Source organism: Oryzias latipes, chromosome 5 (genome assembly GCF_002234675.1).
Source record: "Oryzias latipes chromosome 5, ASM223467v1".
NCBI lineage: Eukaryota > Metazoa > Chordata > Actinopteri > Beloniformes > Adrianichthyidae > Oryzias > Oryzias latipes.
Genome location: NC_019863.2, coordinates 5,899,528 through 5,918,916, shown reverse-complemented (window position 1 = coordinate 5,918,916; position 19,389 = coordinate 5,899,528). Strand labels below are relative to the sequence as shown.

The following is a 19,389-nucleotide window of genomic DNA, read 5'->3' as shown; positions in this document are numbered from 1 at the left end:
GTAGTATGAGTTTGGCAGTATTAGTGTAAGAGTGCAGTAGAGTTTGTGTAACAAAGGGTGTATTTTGTCTGGACCGATCTCTCATACATTTGTTCTAACGTTTAATGTTCTACACGTTCACAGTTCGCTGTGAGAGAAGATTCAAGCATTGAGCTTTTGTTTAAAACCTTTTTCCTCTCTGTGTTGATTCAGTCAGGAAAGGTGCCTCCAATGTGGAGATCTCAGGTGGATGTTAGGCTGGCAGAAGCTGCCTGGCTCTGAATTAGTGATGACCTACTGTTGAGAAGCTCCAGCTGTCCACTTCGTCACCTCTCCTCTTCTGACCTTTTTCCTCTCATTTATGCTGTGGCTTTGAAGACTCAGCTCTCTCTTTTTGTAGGGTTTAAAGCCTTGTGTGCAGCCACTCACTTTCCCTCTGAAGGACTCTGTGTTGACGACATCTCACATTAAAGGCAAGCAGCTGCAAAATGGGGAAAAAAAAGAAAAACAGAATGAGGCAAATCAATGTAGGACCAGATTTTGCCTCTGTATGGATCTGATTTGGTCATTTGGAGGGAAAAACTCTGTAAACTTGGTGTGTGGAGAGTTATGCTTATTTAGCACGTTTAAAGTTAGTGGATCTGTCGTCTGCTGCAATATCTGTAAATTCTCCAGCTGTTAATTGCTGTTTAACAGGTTATTTAAAAAAATCAAAAAACATTTTTTACGTAGTCTAAAATACACAGCTTGAGTGTTTTTTTTTTTTCACTCTGAGCCCTAAATCTAAGATGTTATGGGGATGGTGAGCTCTGAATATCTACTTCAGCGCAAAGGAAGAGTTACAGGAGAAAAGCACAGCGACTGGCCTTCAATTCACAACTCGTCCTGAAACATGATGCTGCCGGAGTGTAGAGCACAATTACTTATCTGAGGACCAGATTTGGACTTTGTGTCTTTTCATTAACCTGTTTGTGTAACTTGTGCCGCTTCCTTCTCGTTTCAGACGTGGCTGAGAAACTATGGCTACCTGCGACCTCACAACAACCAGACCTCTGACCTTGAACAGGAGAAAGCCATGCACTCTGCATTGGCTGCAATGCAGCGGTTTTACGGCATTCCTGTGACGGGCATCCTGGATGAGACCACTATGCAGTGAGTCACTAATCAGAATACTTCTGATTGAAGTGTTTATTGATGAGATTTCAGTTCAGTTGGGGTTATGGTGTATCCTTCAATAGAAAGTTGGAAAATGTAGCTACCACATAAAGATGTCAAAGTCTCTGGATCCACTCTCTCCATTAAAGTGTGTCAAATCTGCGTTTTAACATCAGAATGAACGAAAATGAAAACAGTGTTTTTTGCAGCAAAAGGTTACAAAAATGTCTTTAAAGTGTCTATCCTCACCTGTGGCATTTCTAAATAATTTTAGTGTTTTTGGACCGTTTGGTGTGAATTTACAGGCATCTCCAACCGAGTTCCTGCTGTGCTGCTGCCCTGCTTGTTTTGCAGATAATTGCCGCTTAGCTGTATTGAGTTGGCCAAGGTTCCTGATTGACTGAACACACCTGATCCAGGTGAACAGTACGTACCGATGCAGATTTCACTGCAAAAGAAGCAGGGCGGTAGCTCACAAGGAACAGGGATGGAGACCACTGAGCTAAAACATTTTTAGAATTGTACTTGTTTGACGGCCTTTTCCAATATTTTATGCAGCTTATGTGTTTGAAGTTGTTTGCAGTCTTTTTGAAAGCTCAAGCAGAAACAGCAGTCTCCACCACATTCTTCACTGAGCCTCACTGCATTGTCACTGATAAAGTCATGTTTGTCACTTCTGTTGCTGAGCAGATGATGGACATCAAGTGGTTTTTGTGACGCCAAAACACAAAATGTGGCTGATGATTTAGCAGTTGTGGGAAGAATTTGGGGGGAAACATTATTTGCATTAAAATGGGTTTCCTTGCTAAATTACCACAACTCTGTGTCACAGTTTTAGTCTCTTTACTTTTGTTTCCTGGTTGTCTGTTGTTTCTTCATGTTTTGAGTTCACTTCCTGTTTTATTTTGTAGGGTTTCCTGTGTTGTCGTGTTTTTGAGTTTTACTGCATCTGCCCTCATTGTTCCCACCTGTCTGTTCTGAATGGATTTAAGTCCTGTCCTTCCCTTCCTCCTGTGCTGCTCAGTGGTTTGATGTAGTTTGATGTCCCAAGTTCCGAGTTTTTCTAGCCTCCTCAGCAGTGGTTTTGGTTTGTAGTTTTCGTTTTGTTATTAAAGCCCCTGTCTCCCTGAACCCTTCTGCCTCCTCCTCCTCTCTGCACCTGTGTGCTTCCCTCTTTCCCCCTCGTGACACTCTGACTGTTGGGAGATCAGTCTGCTAGATTCCCAAAAGAACTGTTTGGACTTGTGGTGGCTGCATTTATGGCGGCTGCAAGAATTATTCTGAGGAATTAGAAAAGTTCGCTGAAGCCTCAACATATGGACAGGATTAAACTCTTGACAGAGACTGCTTCATTTGAAAGTCTAATTGGTAATTTGAATAATGTCCAGGTTAAAACAGGCCATGCTGCACCAAGACAGTTTGAACCTGTCTGTAGGTTTTCTACAAGTTACAGATTTCTTTCTTGAAAGTTTTTCCTGATTTACACAATAAAGTTAAAAAAAATAAAGTAGAGCATAGTAATAAAAGGAAAGCAACAATAGATCTAGAAACATTTCTGTGAGATTTGTGACAGATGTGTAAGGACAAGGAAAGCCATACTTTTCCTTAGCTGTGATAGTGCAGGAAAATGTTGATGTTTGATTCCATGTGAAACATGAAAGTCCTCAGAAGAACTCTAAATGTGCTGTGTTCAGGTGGATGTGGACGCCCCGCTGTGGTGTCCCAGATCAGCCCCACACCAGCCGCCGGCAGAGGAACAAGCGCTACGCCCTGACAGGACAGAAATGGAGAGAAAAAAAGATCTCGTACAGGTAACCTGTCTGTCAGTCAGATTCCTCTCCATGTTCCTCTCTGTCTGACTGATTTAAAGAAGTCCAGACCAGAGCTCCACAATCCCCCTACCTTTAGAAAAGAGAAAGTTCCTTAACCTCTATAAAAATACAATGACCCACTGAAGGGGTTTTATTTGCTTAAGATGAAACTGAATAAACACAGAGAAGTTCATTGTTATAAGAACATGGTTGTCTCTCCCACCTGACTTCTGTCTGTCCAGCATTGGTTTGGGGTCTGGCTGAGAACGTCTGTATTTGCGTGTCCAGAGAGCTTCACCCCTCACGGCAGAATAAATGTGCATTCTGGAAACTATTTCCGTGAAGTTCTTGATGAACCTATAAATTGTTGATTTAGGTGCAATCCTAGTAGCCACAATATTCTTGCCTGTGATGCAAAGCAGTGATGGCTGCATGCGTTTCTTCTGCAGGTCACTATGGTTAACAATGGAAGAACAATTATTTCAAGCATCACTTTCCTTTTAACATTTTAAGTCTGCCATTCTAACCCAATCAGCCTGACATAATGATCTCCAGCCTTGTGCTCGTCAACATTCTCACCTGACGATGACAGAAATGATCTCAGCAGGTCCTTCAGTGACAGCAATGAAATGCAGTGGACTGTCTTTTCAGGGTTAAGTTCAAGAAGGACTATGCAATTCATCTGACATCTCTTTATAACATTCTGGAGAAAATGCAAATTGCTATTATAAAAATGTAAGCAGATACTTTTCTCATTTCTAATTACATTATTCTCAAAACTTTAGGCCACGACTGTAGACCCTGAACAGGTCAGCAGTCCATACCCAACCTGCATGCAGAGAAAGTCAGAGACACTCACGCCTCTAAGCACAGCAGTTCCAATCTGACTCTGTGAAGGACGCAGTGCTGGAACATCATGTTTCTGTGCCAGGTGGACGTCTTAATGCGCAGCAGGAAAATGGAAAGCTCTTCTGCAGGAATGCTACATGTACATATTTTCCTTTTGCGAAGGAACTTTTAGTTCACATGGGAAGAAAGCTGAGGCATCTTGCTGAGAGGCAGAGTAAGAAACGCATTCAGCCACTAGTCGTCTTCTGTCCTCATTCTATCCTGAAGCACTCCAGTTCTCACTGATGTTGCTGAGAAGATTTTCAGAAGTAAACGTTTAAAAAGGCAGATGGACAGGACAGAGATTCTTTCTGTGAGCTGCTCAGTGGAGAAGAGGGGACATCCTTGTCTGAAAAAACAGAGGAAGTGGTAGCTCTCCTCTCCCAAAGTGACCTTCCAGCTTTATTCATCTTCTGCAGTTGAGCAAGCTTCACATCAGCTGAGCTGCGGTGGACATTCGTTACCTTTATTACCAATCTAATTGTGTTTTTCTATGGATTGAAGTTCTAGTAGAAAAAATACTTTTTCTGAGTTGATCCCAAAAGTGTGAAAGTCTCTGCTGGTGTCATCACATTTGTATTGTGTGTATCTTTTTTCACTTTATTAAATTGGAGTGAACCGTTTTTTAATGAATGGAAGCATTTGTGTAGCATAATTACAAATAAAAGTCAAAACCAGAAATGCTTTTTCATTTTCCAAATGAAGCTGCATTTGTTAACTAAAAATAAAAAAAAGCAAACCTTCCAAAATGCTTTTTTCATTTTCTTCTTCAACACTGCTTATTCTGTCACTTAATTAAAATGATAATTAAAATGGTATTTGACATTTAATTTTCAGAAAGTTCTCTGGTAAATGTGTCGCAAAATTCCTTTAGAAATGTCTAAATTGACAATTAAAATGGATTAACAGAAATGCTTTTTCATTTTCAAAATTTAGCTGCATCAAATGACTCGAAATTAAAATGAATAAGCAATACTTCAAAATGCTTTTTCATTTTATACTTAAAAGCCGATTATTCTGTGTCATAATTAAAACGAAAATGCAAAGAGGGAATTTCATTTTCTTTTTCACATTCAACCTGCGAATATTGTTGCATATTTTAATTCGACTTAGCATTTTCAGAGGGGAGGCGGGGCGATGACGTCAGTGCTATCTCTGTGTGTCCAGCTGCTAAAAGACACATGCTAGGAGCAGTGCGGCCAGGCTTGTAGCTTTCTGTTAGCGGCAGAGAAGAGGGCTTTGTGATGGTTGTGCTCTCCTGATGATTGTACACAGCTTCTCAGGACTACGTAGCAGCATTTCCGCCTTCTGCGGTCCTCCTTCGGACGCACTGCGGTTCGTCAAAACTTTCTAGACTAGATTTGTCTTCAGACCGGCAGCCAGATCGGCAAAGGCCGAAGTGCTGCTACACAGATCTGCAATCCCCTCTTTGCATTTTCATTTTAATTATGACCCAGAATAAGCGGCTTTTAAGTAGAAAAGGAAAAAGAATTTTGAAGGATTGCTTATTCCTTTTAATTTTGGGTCAAAAAATGCATTTCTGGTTTTGACTTTTATTTTTAATTATGCTACACAAATGCTTCCCTATTAATGGATCATTCAGCACACGAATGTTGACTTGCTGCTTTAAAATTATGTAAAGATCTACCTTTGGAAGCTGGTGGGTTTGCTTGTTGAGATGATCACTTATCCGATCCTAAACTTCCCATACTTTGTTGCAGATTTCTTCCATGCGTCGGAGTTTGGACGTGCAAGTGACTCAAAGACTGAAAACAAACTCCCAACATTTGGCGCTCTTTCATGAGCAGGACAAGTCTGTCTGTTTTTCTCTCCTGCTGCCTGTCTTATGAGTCAGAGTGAGTCTTCCAGCTGGAAGGACTTGTTGAAACAGTTTGAGGTTCCATTAGTCCCTGCTTCTGACAGGTTGTGTCACACACGGGATTAGATTGCTAACTGGAAAACTCGTGTCTCACATGTTTGAGTGAGCGCTGCTCTGCTGGCCTGGATGATGAGGATCTGTCTCCTGTTGGATCAGCCGTCCTTCACTGGTTTTGCTCCTGCTGACACTCCCCCTCTTTATTTACTCATTTACTCATTTCATTTACTAACGATGTCTTTAAGGATGGTTTAGTTTGAGGTCTTTTTTTTTAGGGTGGAGTGTGGAGGTGGTTGAGGGCTGATTAACAAACATTCACCAAATATCTTCCTTTCACAGCATATCAAACTACACCCCCAAAGTGGGGCAAAAGGACACCCAGAGAGCCATCCGACAGGCCTTCAGCGTGTGGCAGATGGTCACGCCACTGTCCTTCCAGGTCAGAAAACTGTCTGTGAGCCAGTGAACCACTACATCCACAAAAACATGGTTATAACCCCCCCCCCCTCCACACACACACACACACACACACACACCTATACATTCTCTCAAGTGCATAGAGCACGGGGGGTTAGTTCCTCCCAAATTAACACAGCCTCTCAGAAGAAGACACCTCTGAATGAACATGCTCCATTCCAGACGGGTTGCTTCTACAAATACCAATAAACTGCTGCTTTACTGTGACCGAATACACAGCCGAAGGTTCCATCCATGAGTTCTGAGGTTGTGAAGTTTCAGCTGCATTCTTTAAAATGAACCAAATATCCGACTGGACCTTTTTTAAACCTCTGTGTCCATAACACTCCTTTGCTCTGGTTAGACCACAAACATAATTAATTGCACTGAGTAGAGGTTTGGAATGTCCCAACAAGTCCCGCTCTTTTACCTTCTGTACAGACCGACACACATGATCCTGGTAACCAGGATCTCAGTAAAGAACAGTTTGGACTAACCCATCCCTGATTTAGTTTGTTCGTTGTCCCTCCTGGGGATTTATTTCCAGTCTCCTCTTGGATGATACATAAAAAAACCTCTCCCTGGCAAAGGGATCCATAAACATGAATTCGAACATGATAAATGGGTCATAAAGGTGTCATAAATGTCATAAAGGTCATAAAGGTGGTCAGGTGTAAATGTAAGTGTTCAGGCTCAAAAGAAGCAGCAGATCCAGTTTGCTTGCAGTGCAGATTTGTGTCTCTGTTTTACTGAACAGCAGTTTTCAAAGCTCTCATGTTTTTCACAAGAGCTTTTCCAGATTTTCTGTTACTGCACACAAGGTTGAGAATTAAGCATCAAAAAACTATGTGGTGTTCCCCCCGCCTTTATTTCTGATCTTCTGACAGTCATTTTTATGTTGGACTTGTGTGTGGGCCACCTGTCAGACTGAGGTTTTTCCCCTCTGATCCTCCACAGGAGGTTCCTTACTCAGAGATCAAGAAGGAAGGGAAAGAGGCTGACATCATGATCTTCTTTGCCTCTGGTTTCCATGGTGACAGCTCTCCGTTTGATGGTGAGGGGGGATTCCTGGCCCACGCATACTTCCCTGGCGCAGGTATCGGAGGAGATACACACTTTGACTCAGATGAGCCCTGGACATTGGGAAACCCCAGCAGTGATGGTGAGTTCATTCAGCTTTTCCTTTTTCCTTCAGCTCATTTCATGTGGCTTCTTAACCAAATATGCCAGTTTTCTTAAGTTATGTCCTTTAAAGTCACTCTCTATAAGTACGCTGAACATATATAGAGCCTGGATGGAGTTAGAGAAGTAAAAATTACCTTTTTAAAGTCTATGAAGTAAAAAAGTTTTTTCATGCAAAGGTAGCAATCATGTAATCAATCTCATTTATAGTAATTATATTTACAAATACAATTTCAAAATACATTTACAAAGAATAAGGCAGTTTCTCTTCAAATGTAATTTAAAACATGGCTTTCTAAAACACTTTTATTTATAAAATTTATTGTTGAGTTAAAAATATATTTAATCATCTTTACATTTAAAGACCCACTCCAATGATAATGGTATTTTAACATGTTCTTGTAGCATTTTTGTCATCATAGAGGAATTTAAGATTAGAACTACATTTCTGAGTATTTCTTTATTCAAATTGCATTTGGAGCGAAGGAAAACCGGATGACGGAAAAAGCTCGGACGGTGGGCGGGCAAAAGTCTACCTTTTTACTCTCCTATTCTAAATCCTCCACTTGCAGATTAACCCTTGTGCTATCCTAGGCACTTTAGCATTGGGAGTTGGGTCATCTAGACCCACTAGACAGTGCTCTGAACCTTTTTTCTTCAATGATTTCTGATCTTCACTGGTGTCCATGGATTACATGAAATCTTTCCACCTTTATCCACCTTTGTCATGGTAGGGAGAACACGTCAATGTAAGGGTGGGGTCATCTAAGATAGCACAAGGGTTAATGGATCCATGTACGTTTTCATTTTCCCCGTCTGAGTGGGAATCTGGATCCAAGGAGTATTTAAAGGGTAAGACTCAGGATTGTGGGATGAGGACGTTCTTGGGAGCTTTGAAAACCAATTCCTCCTATCAGTTGTAAAATGACATGATGATGACTACCTCCTTTTGATCTCCAGACCTCATGTTTTCACCTCAATCAATGGTCAGCCTGTTATTAACCTGCTGTGGCCTGGAGAACAGGCGAAGGGAAAACAGCTCCAGAAGCTTCTGTGCAGAATTTGGACAGAGGCCCGGGGAAATTCTCATGTAGAGAGGGGAAGTCCTCATCCAAAGGCGGCCTCTAAAAAAGTAAATTGCATTTTAAAGGTGTGAGACGTGTGAGTTTCTAGCAAGGAAACTCTTGACACTCAGAAAAAAAAAAAAAACCAAGTGGAAACATGAAAAAGAGGAGACGTCAAAATCTGAAGCAGTTACAGTTGCTGACATGAAATACGTTTTCCACCACACTTCTGTGAAATGTTGTCTTTCTTTAGTTTTTCATTCATTCATGTAACCCTAACCCATTTAATTTTATTCATTTATGTTATGTCAGTAAGTAAAAACAACTGAAAAACTCTAGATTAGGGTGATGGACACAGAGATAGCAAATAGACTCAATGGATTTGTGTGTATATTTCTTGATTTGTGTACACTTGCACACTCGAAGTTTAAAAACATACAAATACACTATGCAATCCACGGACACACAATTTAAAATGACAGCACCTAGAAACTAACTGGATTTGAAACGACTCCTATGCATTTAAATGTGCACACATTTTCTGATATACACACAAAACAGCATTTATGCACAAATCAAAGTTACTACTTTTCACATCTCTAGATTTGTGTGTAGATAATGCGTTTAAATAAATTATTATAAATTAATTAAATAATTAAAGAGTTTTCTTATTGGCCTTTATGAACTTAGATTGTGAATTGAATCTAGTAAAAACTTGACATTTGTTCCACTTTCTTAAACAGATATGCCCTGATAATAAAGATTTTTAAAAATTCATACTTAGACTTCTTTATCTTAGGTTTTTTTCCAAAAAGTCCCCAATCATGACAATAGCAGTCATGAAGACCTCCATGTTGGAGGCGCTGTCAAGTATCGCTGCTTTCAGATTCTTGTTTTAAGGGGAATTGTCTTCAGAAAAACCCAGAACAGAAAAAAAACAGGCTGCTCACATAGAAAGTGAGGCTACTTTTAACACACACCCCTTTTTTTTCCTCACTTCTCTGCCCAGGAAATGATTTGTTCCTGGTGGCGGTTCATGAGCTGGGCCATGCCTTGGGCTTGGAACACTCCAATGATCCCAGCGCCATCATGGCTCCTTTCTACCAGTATATGGACACTCGAGACTTCCAGCTGCCTCTGGACGACCTGCAGGGCATTCAGAAAATCTACGGTGAGCTTTTAGTGCCAATGTTTCATGAGGGGGAAATCTGCTCTGTCTGCAAAACTAGAAAAAAAAAGCCGCCATCACACCGTATCCCAGACAAACTCGCAAAACAAAGGCAAGACGGAACAAATATTTTAGTTTATTATTTTAGATGAGAAGGTGATTAGAAACAGAGCTGAAACAAAGCAGTGAAAAATGGAAAGGTAGCTGAGCTAAACCAGAAAAAAAGAGACAGAGGCCTGTCCTTAGTGCTCAGTGACTGGAAACGTGTTATCATGGCTTCAATCTTTGAATAATGCTAAAAACACTGAGACAGATAAGCAAAATGTATCTGTTGAGTTTTTGTGAGACTGTCCTTACTGCATTTACATCATTTTGGGGGAAAATTGCAGCAGAATATTGGATCTGACTTCTAAAGATCAAGGATGTTGGAGCAACATTTGCCTCGACGCAAACGGAACAGTTGAAGCGCTAAGAAGAGGGTCCTTCATCCCTTTAATCAATCAAGTAGGTGGGGCTGGCTGAGTGTGGCAACTGCATTCCCAACCAGCAACCCACCTGCATGTCCAGCTTCTCTTGTCCTATGAAGGCATTTCTTTGTGTTGGAAGACTACAAAGAGAGGCAGGAGTAGAATGAAACCCGTCTGTTGGGTCACACATAGAGTTATTTTATGTTTTTTTAATCACTTTCTCCACATTTTAGAAAACTTCCATCCAGATTCAGCAGCATTCATTTGGCTCTTCCTCAGCCAAGTTCTCTGAAGTCATCAAAGTTGCTGTTTAGAAGTGAAGCTGACATTTCCACGGCTGAATCCAGATTCTTCCCCTACTCCCACAGCTTCTCCCTAACCCAACATTTAGCCGTCCAAGCAGAAAGATACGTAAAAAATAGTGTCTTTAAATTTGAACGTTACTACCACTGACATTGACATCATCCATAGTCTCAGGTGAGCCACATTAGTGCAGAGCTGCCAACGAAAAAACACAATATCGGTTTATAACTTTACAACGCAAAAAACAAAACTTCATTCAAGTGTGACATTGATTAATAAAATACTTACATTTAAATGTAAACTTCAGAGCATTTCTCCTCCGCACGAGGCAGATAACCCTCCCGGTGGAGGGAAAGCCAGCCCTAAGTCGCCACGGCTCCTCCTTAAAAAAAGCCTTTCAGACACAAAGACACCTTCTAATACCCCTAAGCAATAAGGAGAAGCCGTAGATGTAGGGAAGCAATCAGCAAAAACAATCCGGCATTGTTCAAGAAAGAAGTTACATACAAACACCGGTTGCTCCAAGAAAAAGGAGAGAGAAAAAAACACAATGAGCAAATTTAAGACTCACCAAGAAAACAAAGCAAGAAGTTCCCAGACATAAACATCCATAACCACTACACTGAAGAAACTATTAGTTCAGATCCTCCGTCAGAGTTTGGACAAACTTTACTCAGAATTTAGATTTTTATTAAACATCTACATCCCTAAACGTTTGTCTGATGTTGTTCCAGAGCAGCAAATGTTAAACCTTCCTCATCACAAATGAACAACTAAGACTGAGAGACTTGATATTTTCCACAGGACTTCAGAGCAGACTAAATTCTAGTTCAGTTTGGGTCAGACTTGCCTCATTTTTCAATAGGCATTCTTGAAATAGCTGATAGCAGATCACTGCAGGAAAACATTACTTTAAAAATACATTGATTGTTTATCATCTTATAAATGAAGACTTGATGTGAAAAATGGATCAACGTGGTTCTCCAGGTGTGCCTACAGCCATGCTGGAACCCACTCGCCCATTACCCACGTTACCTTCTCGACGGACACACTCCACCTCAGACCGCAAGCATGACCGGAACTCCCGCCCAGCCCGCCCACACAGTGACCGGCCTGCACTGCCGGGAAACGGCAAACCCAACGTCTGTGACGGCAATTTCAACACTGTGGCCTTCTTCAGGCGGGAGATGTTTGTTTTTAAGGTGAGCAAAGAAGCAGAAGGCATGAAGCAGGGTTATGCACGCTGCTTCATGTGCAGCCGGTGAACTGGACATCGAGGCATTGGGCAGCAGTATTGAGCATTATATCCTATTAGGGATAAGTCAGAGTGCTGCGTGTGCTGCAGAGGAGCAAGACTCATTCAAAAACGGTAACAGACATTAGGAACGGAAGAGGTGGGATTAAAGGGGAGACCCTGATGCCAACGCTTCAGTCTTTTTATGTGAGGAACATTGTCATGGGCACAAGGAAACTTTGCATAATTTCAAAACCTCTGTGAGTTGTCAGACATTGAAAGCTTCCAAATTGTTTTGTGCTGTTGAGGATTGGTGTGTAAAGCATAGAAAGTAATTTCTAAACTCTGAGTCTGTGCAACCATGTATGGCTGCACATCAACAAAACACAAGTCTGGCAGCTGAACCAGACTGAAAGACTTTCAGGTGAAAAGTCTGAATCCATAAATCTGAATCTGCTTTGAACGGCATTAGAAAAATGTCAACAATTCTGTTTGTACGTATTTTGCTGCATTTTAATCTACTTTGATTGCTTTATTTATTTATTTCATTTTTTGCTCATCTGGACCTTCTCTGTGGAGTTTAAAATGATCAGTTTCCCCTCTTGTCTGTCCAACATAAAAGTTCTGTCTGAGCTCCATTCAGACAAAAAGAAATATATATTGGAATGTGTCCAAATTTTAAAATGATTGGTGTCCATCTACTTAAACAGCTCAGCTGTCCAGACCTGCATGTCTTTGCTCTGATGAAACGAGTTCAGATGTTTTCACCTTGTCTGTCCATCTGTCCATCTGCCGGGCTTCATGTTTGTGGTTTATGTGAGGAGAAAATATTAACATCCAAATGTTGGTGTAAGGTTAGGCTTTAATGGGCACCAAAACCAATAGTAAAAAAAAGAGTTGAGAGCTGACAAAGCAAAAATGTTTGCAGCTGTAAAACATGGTGGCTGCAAAGTGGTAGGTTTTCAGAACTATGGCCTACCAAGACAGAAAGTGGTGAAAGCTAGCACATCTTTCCAAGGAAAAGCTCATTATGGGATGTTTTGTTGGAGAGAAACACTAATGGCTCCATTGGCTGGATGTGTATTGATCTTTTCTTTTTCCTCTCTCTCGTTGGGGTTAGACAAGAAAGCATTAGTGGGTGGTTGATGGTGTGTGTGTGTGTGTGTGTGTGTGTGTGCTCAAACTGACACCTTTGTGAAGACTAATGAATGTGCGCATTCTGGAAATGGGTATTTTTGGAAAGAGCTTCAGAGGATTGTTTGAGGGTTTGGAATCAAGTTCACAACTGGACTCTGTCCTGGAAACGGGTGGTTTTAATGAGTCCTCAGAAAAAATGAACACCAGTAGACGTGTGAACTCAGCGAGACTTGGCCTAGATTCAAGAAAACCAAATAATAATGAGCACGGACCCTTTTCTTCTCTTCTTCTTCCTCTTTTCTAATGTAGATTTTTATCCATTTCCAGATGCTTGATATAAATCTTTTTCTGTCACTGTTACCATATTTTCTGATATGTAAATCACTGTTTTTTCATTGTTTGGCCATGGGTGCCGACTTATACTCAGTAGTGACTTATTTGTGGTTTTATTTTTTAATATATTAATAATATATTCTTTATTTTCCAACTAACAACTGGTTGTCCTTTAGTAGTCTTTTCACATTACAACCAATTGAGGGTGTTGTGGGTGTGTGTGTCAGTGTTTGCTGCTACTGACAACAATGTGGACGAAGAAGTGCTACCCACAACAAACAGAATCTTAATGTTTTCTTCCTGAAATTGATTCAATTTTTCTTATTTGCATGGAAACATTGTTATTCTTGTTTTTATTTTTTACGTCCTCATTCAAATGCGGGATGCAAGTGTCAAACTGGGTTACAGAAAGACAGAAGAACTGCTGAACATTCTGTCATTCAGACGCAGCTCCTACACTACAAGGTAAAAGATGGCCTTCAAAAAAGACGACTTTGCATGATCTCATAAACCCAGACATGGAGACATGTTCACGGATGTTTTTGTAGAGCTCTTCAAAATAAACCTGATCTCTTAACATCACCCCGTCTTCCATGCATTGTAAATGAGACGGTCAATGCTTCCATGTAGCCATGAGGCTGAAAACTTGACAGTAGCCTCTCCTACACACAATGGAAGCGTCTAGTTTATGAAAACATTTTTGGACAACTATTAAGCATCGAATTTGATGTATGTCAAAAGAGGGAGTGGCCTTGAATTAGACACAGTAATGCAAATCTGAGGCGTGATTTGACGGATTTGTACAGAGGCATTGCACTTATTTCCTAAAAGTGTGACTTACACTTTGGAAAATACCGTAGTTCTCTGTACCCAGAAGGAAGATTGTCAAACATTAACGGTAACAGCTAAAGCATATATACTACCTTTAAAATCATAAGCGACTATCAATAGAATATGGAACATCCATACGATATCTGAAACTTGGTTCAGCCATGACAAGGACACTGACTTTGATTTGAAAAACTATGAACCCTAATTGTATGAACAGGGTAAACAAAAAAGGTGAAAAATAATATTAGATTTACAGTAATTAATAAAATGTCAGTTGCAGTGGATTGAATACTGGAAGTATTACATCTAAAATGTGCAATAAAGCAGGGAAAATGCCATAATAAACTGTAAATGTAGATCATCAGGTTAACGCTTAGAAGTGTTGAGGGACTGGATGGAAATAATATTTCACTCTCAAAAGAACAATGTTATTCATCTGTGATCCCTGTTATTTAAGAACAGAGACATTTACAAACTATCTCCCTCCACAATTTTTAAATATCTCAGAAAAAATATTTAATTATTAAACTAATTAAATATATCAGGAAACACAACAGTATAAAAGTCCCATCGCAGTGAAAGTCAAGGACAGCCTTTGAAGACCTAAATCCCTTTAAACCCCCTTCAAACTTTAGACAGTTGACTTAAAAACTAAAGTGCGAAGGATCCTTGTTTGACAATGCTGCTGAACATTAAAGACTGGCTGCAGTTTTGAAACTGGTCTCCAGAGTGATCCTGAAATTTCATTCTGTTTTCCCCCAGGATCGGTGGTTTTGGCGTCTTAGGAACAACAAGGTGCAGGAAGGTTATCCCATGCAGATTGATCAGTTCTGGAAGGGGCTGCCACCTCGCATTGATGCTGCCTACGAGAGATCTGATGGGAAGTTTGTCTTTTTTAAAGGTAGACAAAGAAGCATTTCAGAAAATCTGACCATTATCTGAAAGAACAGGAGCTAATAAATAGATTTAAAAAACCTATTCAGCTAGACTTGACAGGAAGCTTCTGTTCATAACTGGTTCCAAACTGGGTTGATTCAGCTCACTTCTCCTGTTTCAGGTGACAAGTTCTGGGTGTTCAAGGAGGTCAGTGCTGAACCAGGTTACCCTCAGAGCCTGTTGGAGCTAGGAAGGTCCCTCCCGAAAGAGGGAATCGACACGGCACTTCGCTGGGAGCCGGTTGGTAAAACCTACTTCTTCAAAGGTGACCAGTACTGGCGCTACAATGAGGAGAGGAGCACTGTGGACCCAGGATACCCCAAACCTATCTCTGTGTGGAAAGGAATCCCTGAAGCTCCACAGGGAGCCTTTATTAACAGAGACGGATGTGAGTGGAAGTAGTCTTTTGTTTTTCATAAAAAGTGTGCATACACAAAAAGAATGCATTGTGTAAATGTAAAAGAGAGGTATGCTCTGTTTTGGGAAGCATACGTTAAAGTTTATAATATAACCGGCAGCCTAATAATGAGAAAAATAAATCTTTTGAGACTCTACAAAACTGTGAGGTCTTTACATATAAAGGGTTCTATAAAGGGTTCTATTACATGACAGTCCAGTTTAAAATGGCCCAGGCAGACCTCATGCCGCCTAAAGCTAACAACAACAACAATGGAGGTCATCCAGCAGGCCTTTTTTATAGCATTTGATGTTGTTTGAGAGAAGATTGTGGGCGGCAAAGAGGAATAAAGCTGCTTTCTTGGAGCTTTCTTCTGTCATGATGTCCTATAGCCAAGCAAAGAGTTTCAACAGTAGCTCCGCCGAAATAGGTCTGCCAAAACTTTCCCATGGGCCCACCACCTGTAGGTGGGCCCATGTCCTTCATTGCACAGGCCCATAAAATGCAATGTGGTTTGGGTAGTAGTCAATGGTGGGTGCCCTGACGACCCAAATCCTGGTCGTGAAACTTGGCTTTTGGGACATGGAACGTCGCTCTCTGGGAGGGAAGGAGCCTGGGCTTGTGTGAGAGGTTGAGAGGTTGAGAGGGACTGGCTAGATACAGTCGGGCTCGCCTCCACACACAGCCTGGGCCCTGAAAGACACTTATTCGAGAGGGGTTGGCAGCGAGCTGGTGTGTGCTTACTCGTGAGCCCCCTTCTCAGCTGCCAAGTATTGGAACCCGGTGGACTAGAGGTTCATGTCCCTCTGCCTTTGTGACTGTGGTTTTGGCTTACAGCAGTTTAGAGTACCTGGCCTTCTTGGTGTCTCTCAAAGGGGTACTGGAAAGTGCCCCAACGGGGGACTCCATTATCCTCGGGGGACAGTGGCACTCGGAGGGGTGTCATTGTTAGGAATGATCCGAACCCGAGCAGTGTTTTGTTGTTGGACTTCTGTGCTCGTCATAGTTTGTCCATAACGAACACCATGTTCGAGCACAAGGGTGTCCATCAATACACATGGGACCAGGACACGCTAGGCAGGAGGTCAATGATCGACTTTGTATATGTTTCAGGCGACCTGTGGCTTGGTGTCTTGGACACTTGAATAAAGAGAGGTGGTGGTGAGTTGGATTCACTGGCGGGGAAGGAGGCCAGAGGGACTTGGGAGATCTTAATGCACTTTGAGGGTCTGCTGGGAACATCTGGCTGAGCCCTCCGTCAGGGAGGTCTTTAAAAACCTGCATCCAGAAGAGCTTCAAACAGGTACCGTGGGAGGCTGGGGACATCGAGTCCAAGTGGACCGTGTTTTCCACCCCCATTGTCTCTGCTGCTGTTCGGAGCTGTGTTCGCAAGGTCTCTGGTGCCTGTTGCAGTAATAGCCCCCCAGCCTGGTGGTAGACACCAGAAGTACAGTACAGTACAAGAGTCCTACCAGGCCTGGCTGGCTAGTGGGACTCTACAGGCAGCTGATAGGTATCGGCAGTCTAAGCGAGCTGTGGCCCAGACTGTTGCAGAGGCAAAAACTTGGTCAACTCGGGCAACTAGTCTGGATGCCTCCTGGATGCCTCCCTTGGAAGGTGTTCCGGGCATGTCCCACTGGGCTGAGGCCCTGGGGAAGACCCAGAACATGTTGGAGAGACTATGTCTTGGAACATCTCAAGGCTCCCCAAAGGAGCTGTAGGAAGTGGGTGGGGAGAGGGAAGTCTGGGCATCTTTGCTTAGACTTCTGCCCTCGCGACCCAGTCCTGGATGAGTGGAAGAGAATGGATGGATGGATGGATGTATGGATGGATGGATGGATGGATGGATTTAATTTAAGTCATGCATTCAGATACACAATCTAGCCGCAGGGGTTGCAAGCCAGTTGCCTCTGTGCCGGTCCCAAGCCCGGATAAATAGAGAGGGTTGCGTCAGGAAGGGCATCCGGCGTAAAAATTGCCAAAATAACCATGCGAATCATCCACAACACTTTACACATACCGGATCGGTCGAGGCCCGGGTTAACAACGACCGCCACCGATGCTGTTAACCTACAGGGTGTCGGTGGAAATTTGACTACTGTTGGTCGAAGAAAGAGGGGAGGCAGAAGGGTCCGTGGCCAGAGAGAGAAGGGAAAAGGCAGGAACATAGGTTTGAGAATAGGGACTCTTAACGTTGGCACAATGACAGGGAAAGGCAGAGAGCTGGCAGACATGATGGAGAGAAGGAAGGTAGATGTACTGTGTGTGCAGGAGACAAGGTGGAAGGGCAGCAAGGCACGTAGTATTGGAGGAGGATACAAACTGTTCTATCATGGTGTTGATAGGAAGAGAAACGGGGTAGGTGTGATTCTGAAGGGGGAGTTTGTAAACAGTGTTCTAGAGGTGAAAAGAGTCTCAGACAGGATGATGAGCCTAAAGTTAGAAATTGAAGGGGTGATGGTGAATGTAGTCAGTGGGTATGCGCCACAGGTTGGCTGTGAGTTAGAAGTGAAGGAGAGATTCTGGAGTGAGTTGGATGAGGTCATAGAGAGTTTTCCCAGAGGAGAGAGAGTTGTTATTGGAGCAGACTTTAATGGGCATGTTGGTGAGGGCAATAGAGGTAATGAGGAGGTGATGGGCAGGTTTGGTGTGAAGGAAAGGAATCTGGAGGGACATATGGTGGTGGACTTTGCGAAGAGGATGGAAATGGCTGTAGTCAACACTTACTTCCAGAAGAGAGAGGAACATAGAGTGACATACAGAAGTGGAGGTAGGAGTACTCAGGTGGACTACATCCTATGCAGACGAGGTCATTTGAGAGAGGTTATTGACTGCAAAGTGGTGGTAGGAGAGAGTGTAGCCAGACAGCACCGCATGGTGGTGTGTAAGATGACTCTGGAGGTCAGGAAGAAGAAGAGAGGGAAAACAGAAAAGAAGACCAAGTGGTGGAAGCTACAGAATGAAGAAACTTGTGAGGAATTTAGGCAGAAGTTGAGACAGGTCCTGGGTGGTCAGGATGAGCTTCCAGATGACTGGGAAACTACAGCAGAAATTATCAGGGAAACAGGTAGGAAGGTGCTAGGTGTGTCATCTGGAAAGAGGAAAGACGGTAAAGAGACTTGGTGGTGGAATGAGGAAGTACAGGAATGCGTCCAGAGGAAGAGGTTGGCTAAAAGGAAGTGGGATGTAGAAAGGACTGAGGAAGGTAGACAGGAGTACAAGGAAGCGCAGCGTAGAGTGAAGAGAGAGGTGGCAAAGGCCAAACAGAAAGCTTACGATGAGCTATATGACAGGTTAGACACAAAGGAAGGAGAAAAGGACTTGTACAGGCTAGCCAGACAGAGAGACAGAGATGGGAAGGACGTGCAACAGATAAGGGTGATTAAGGACAGAGATGGAAAGGTGCTAACAACTCAGGAGAGTGTACAGAAAAGATGGAAGGAGTATTTTGAGGAGCTGATGAACGTGGAAAATGACAGGGAAAGAAGGGAGGAAGATGTGGTTGTTGTGGAGCAGGAAGTAGCAGAGATTGGAAAGGATGAGGTTAGGAAGGCTCTGAAAAGGATGAAGAGCGGATAGGCCTTTGGTCCTGATGACGTACCTGTGGAGGTATGGAAGTGCTTAGGAGAGACAGCAGTGGAATTTCTAACGAGGTTGTTCAATAGGATTTTAGAGAGTGAGAAGATGCCTGAGGAATGGAGGAGAAGCGTTCTGGTTCCGATCTTTAAGAACAAGGGTGACACGCAGAACTGCAGCAACTATAGAGGAATAAAGTTGATGAGCCACACAATGAAGCTGTGGGAAAGAGTAGTGGAAGCCAGGCTTAGGAAGAAGGTGGAGATTTGTGAGCAGCAGTATGGTTTCATGCCCCGTAAGAGCACCACTGATGCCATTTTTGCTTTGAGAATGTTGATGGAAAAGTACAGAGAAGGTCAGAAGGAGCTGCATTGTGTGTTCGTAGATTTAGAGAAGGCGTATGACAGGGTGCCGAGGGAGGAGCTGTGGTACTGTATGAGGTCGTCTGGAGTGGCAGAGAAGTATGTCAGAGTAGTTCAGGACATGTATGAGAGAAGTATGACGGTGGTGAGATGTGCTGTAGGTCAGACAGAGGAGTTCAAGGTGGAGGTGGGACTACACCAAGGATCAGCTTTGAGTCCTTTTTTGTTTGCTAT

At 42.5% G+C, this 19,389-nt stretch overlaps 1 protein-coding gene across 2 annotated transcripts in view; it reads left to right on the top strand.

The window, feature by feature from the left end:
- Positions 1–19,389, top strand: part of mmp24 (matrix metallopeptidase 24) — a 43,875-nt gene that overhangs the window by 20,112 nt on the left and 4,374 nt on the right. For both annotated transcript variants that reach the window (XM_023954646.1, NM_001104881.1), the window contains 8 exon segments: positions 983–1,131; positions 2,829–2,945; positions 6,049–6,148; positions 7,123–7,327; positions 9,421–9,582; positions 11,337–11,551; positions 14,647–14,785; positions 14,942–15,208. In XM_023954646.1, the coding sequence (XP_023810414.1) occupies positions 983–1,131; positions 2,829–2,945; positions 6,049–6,148; positions 7,123–7,327; positions 9,421–9,582; positions 11,337–11,551; positions 14,647–14,785; positions 14,942–15,208 (1,354 nt within the window).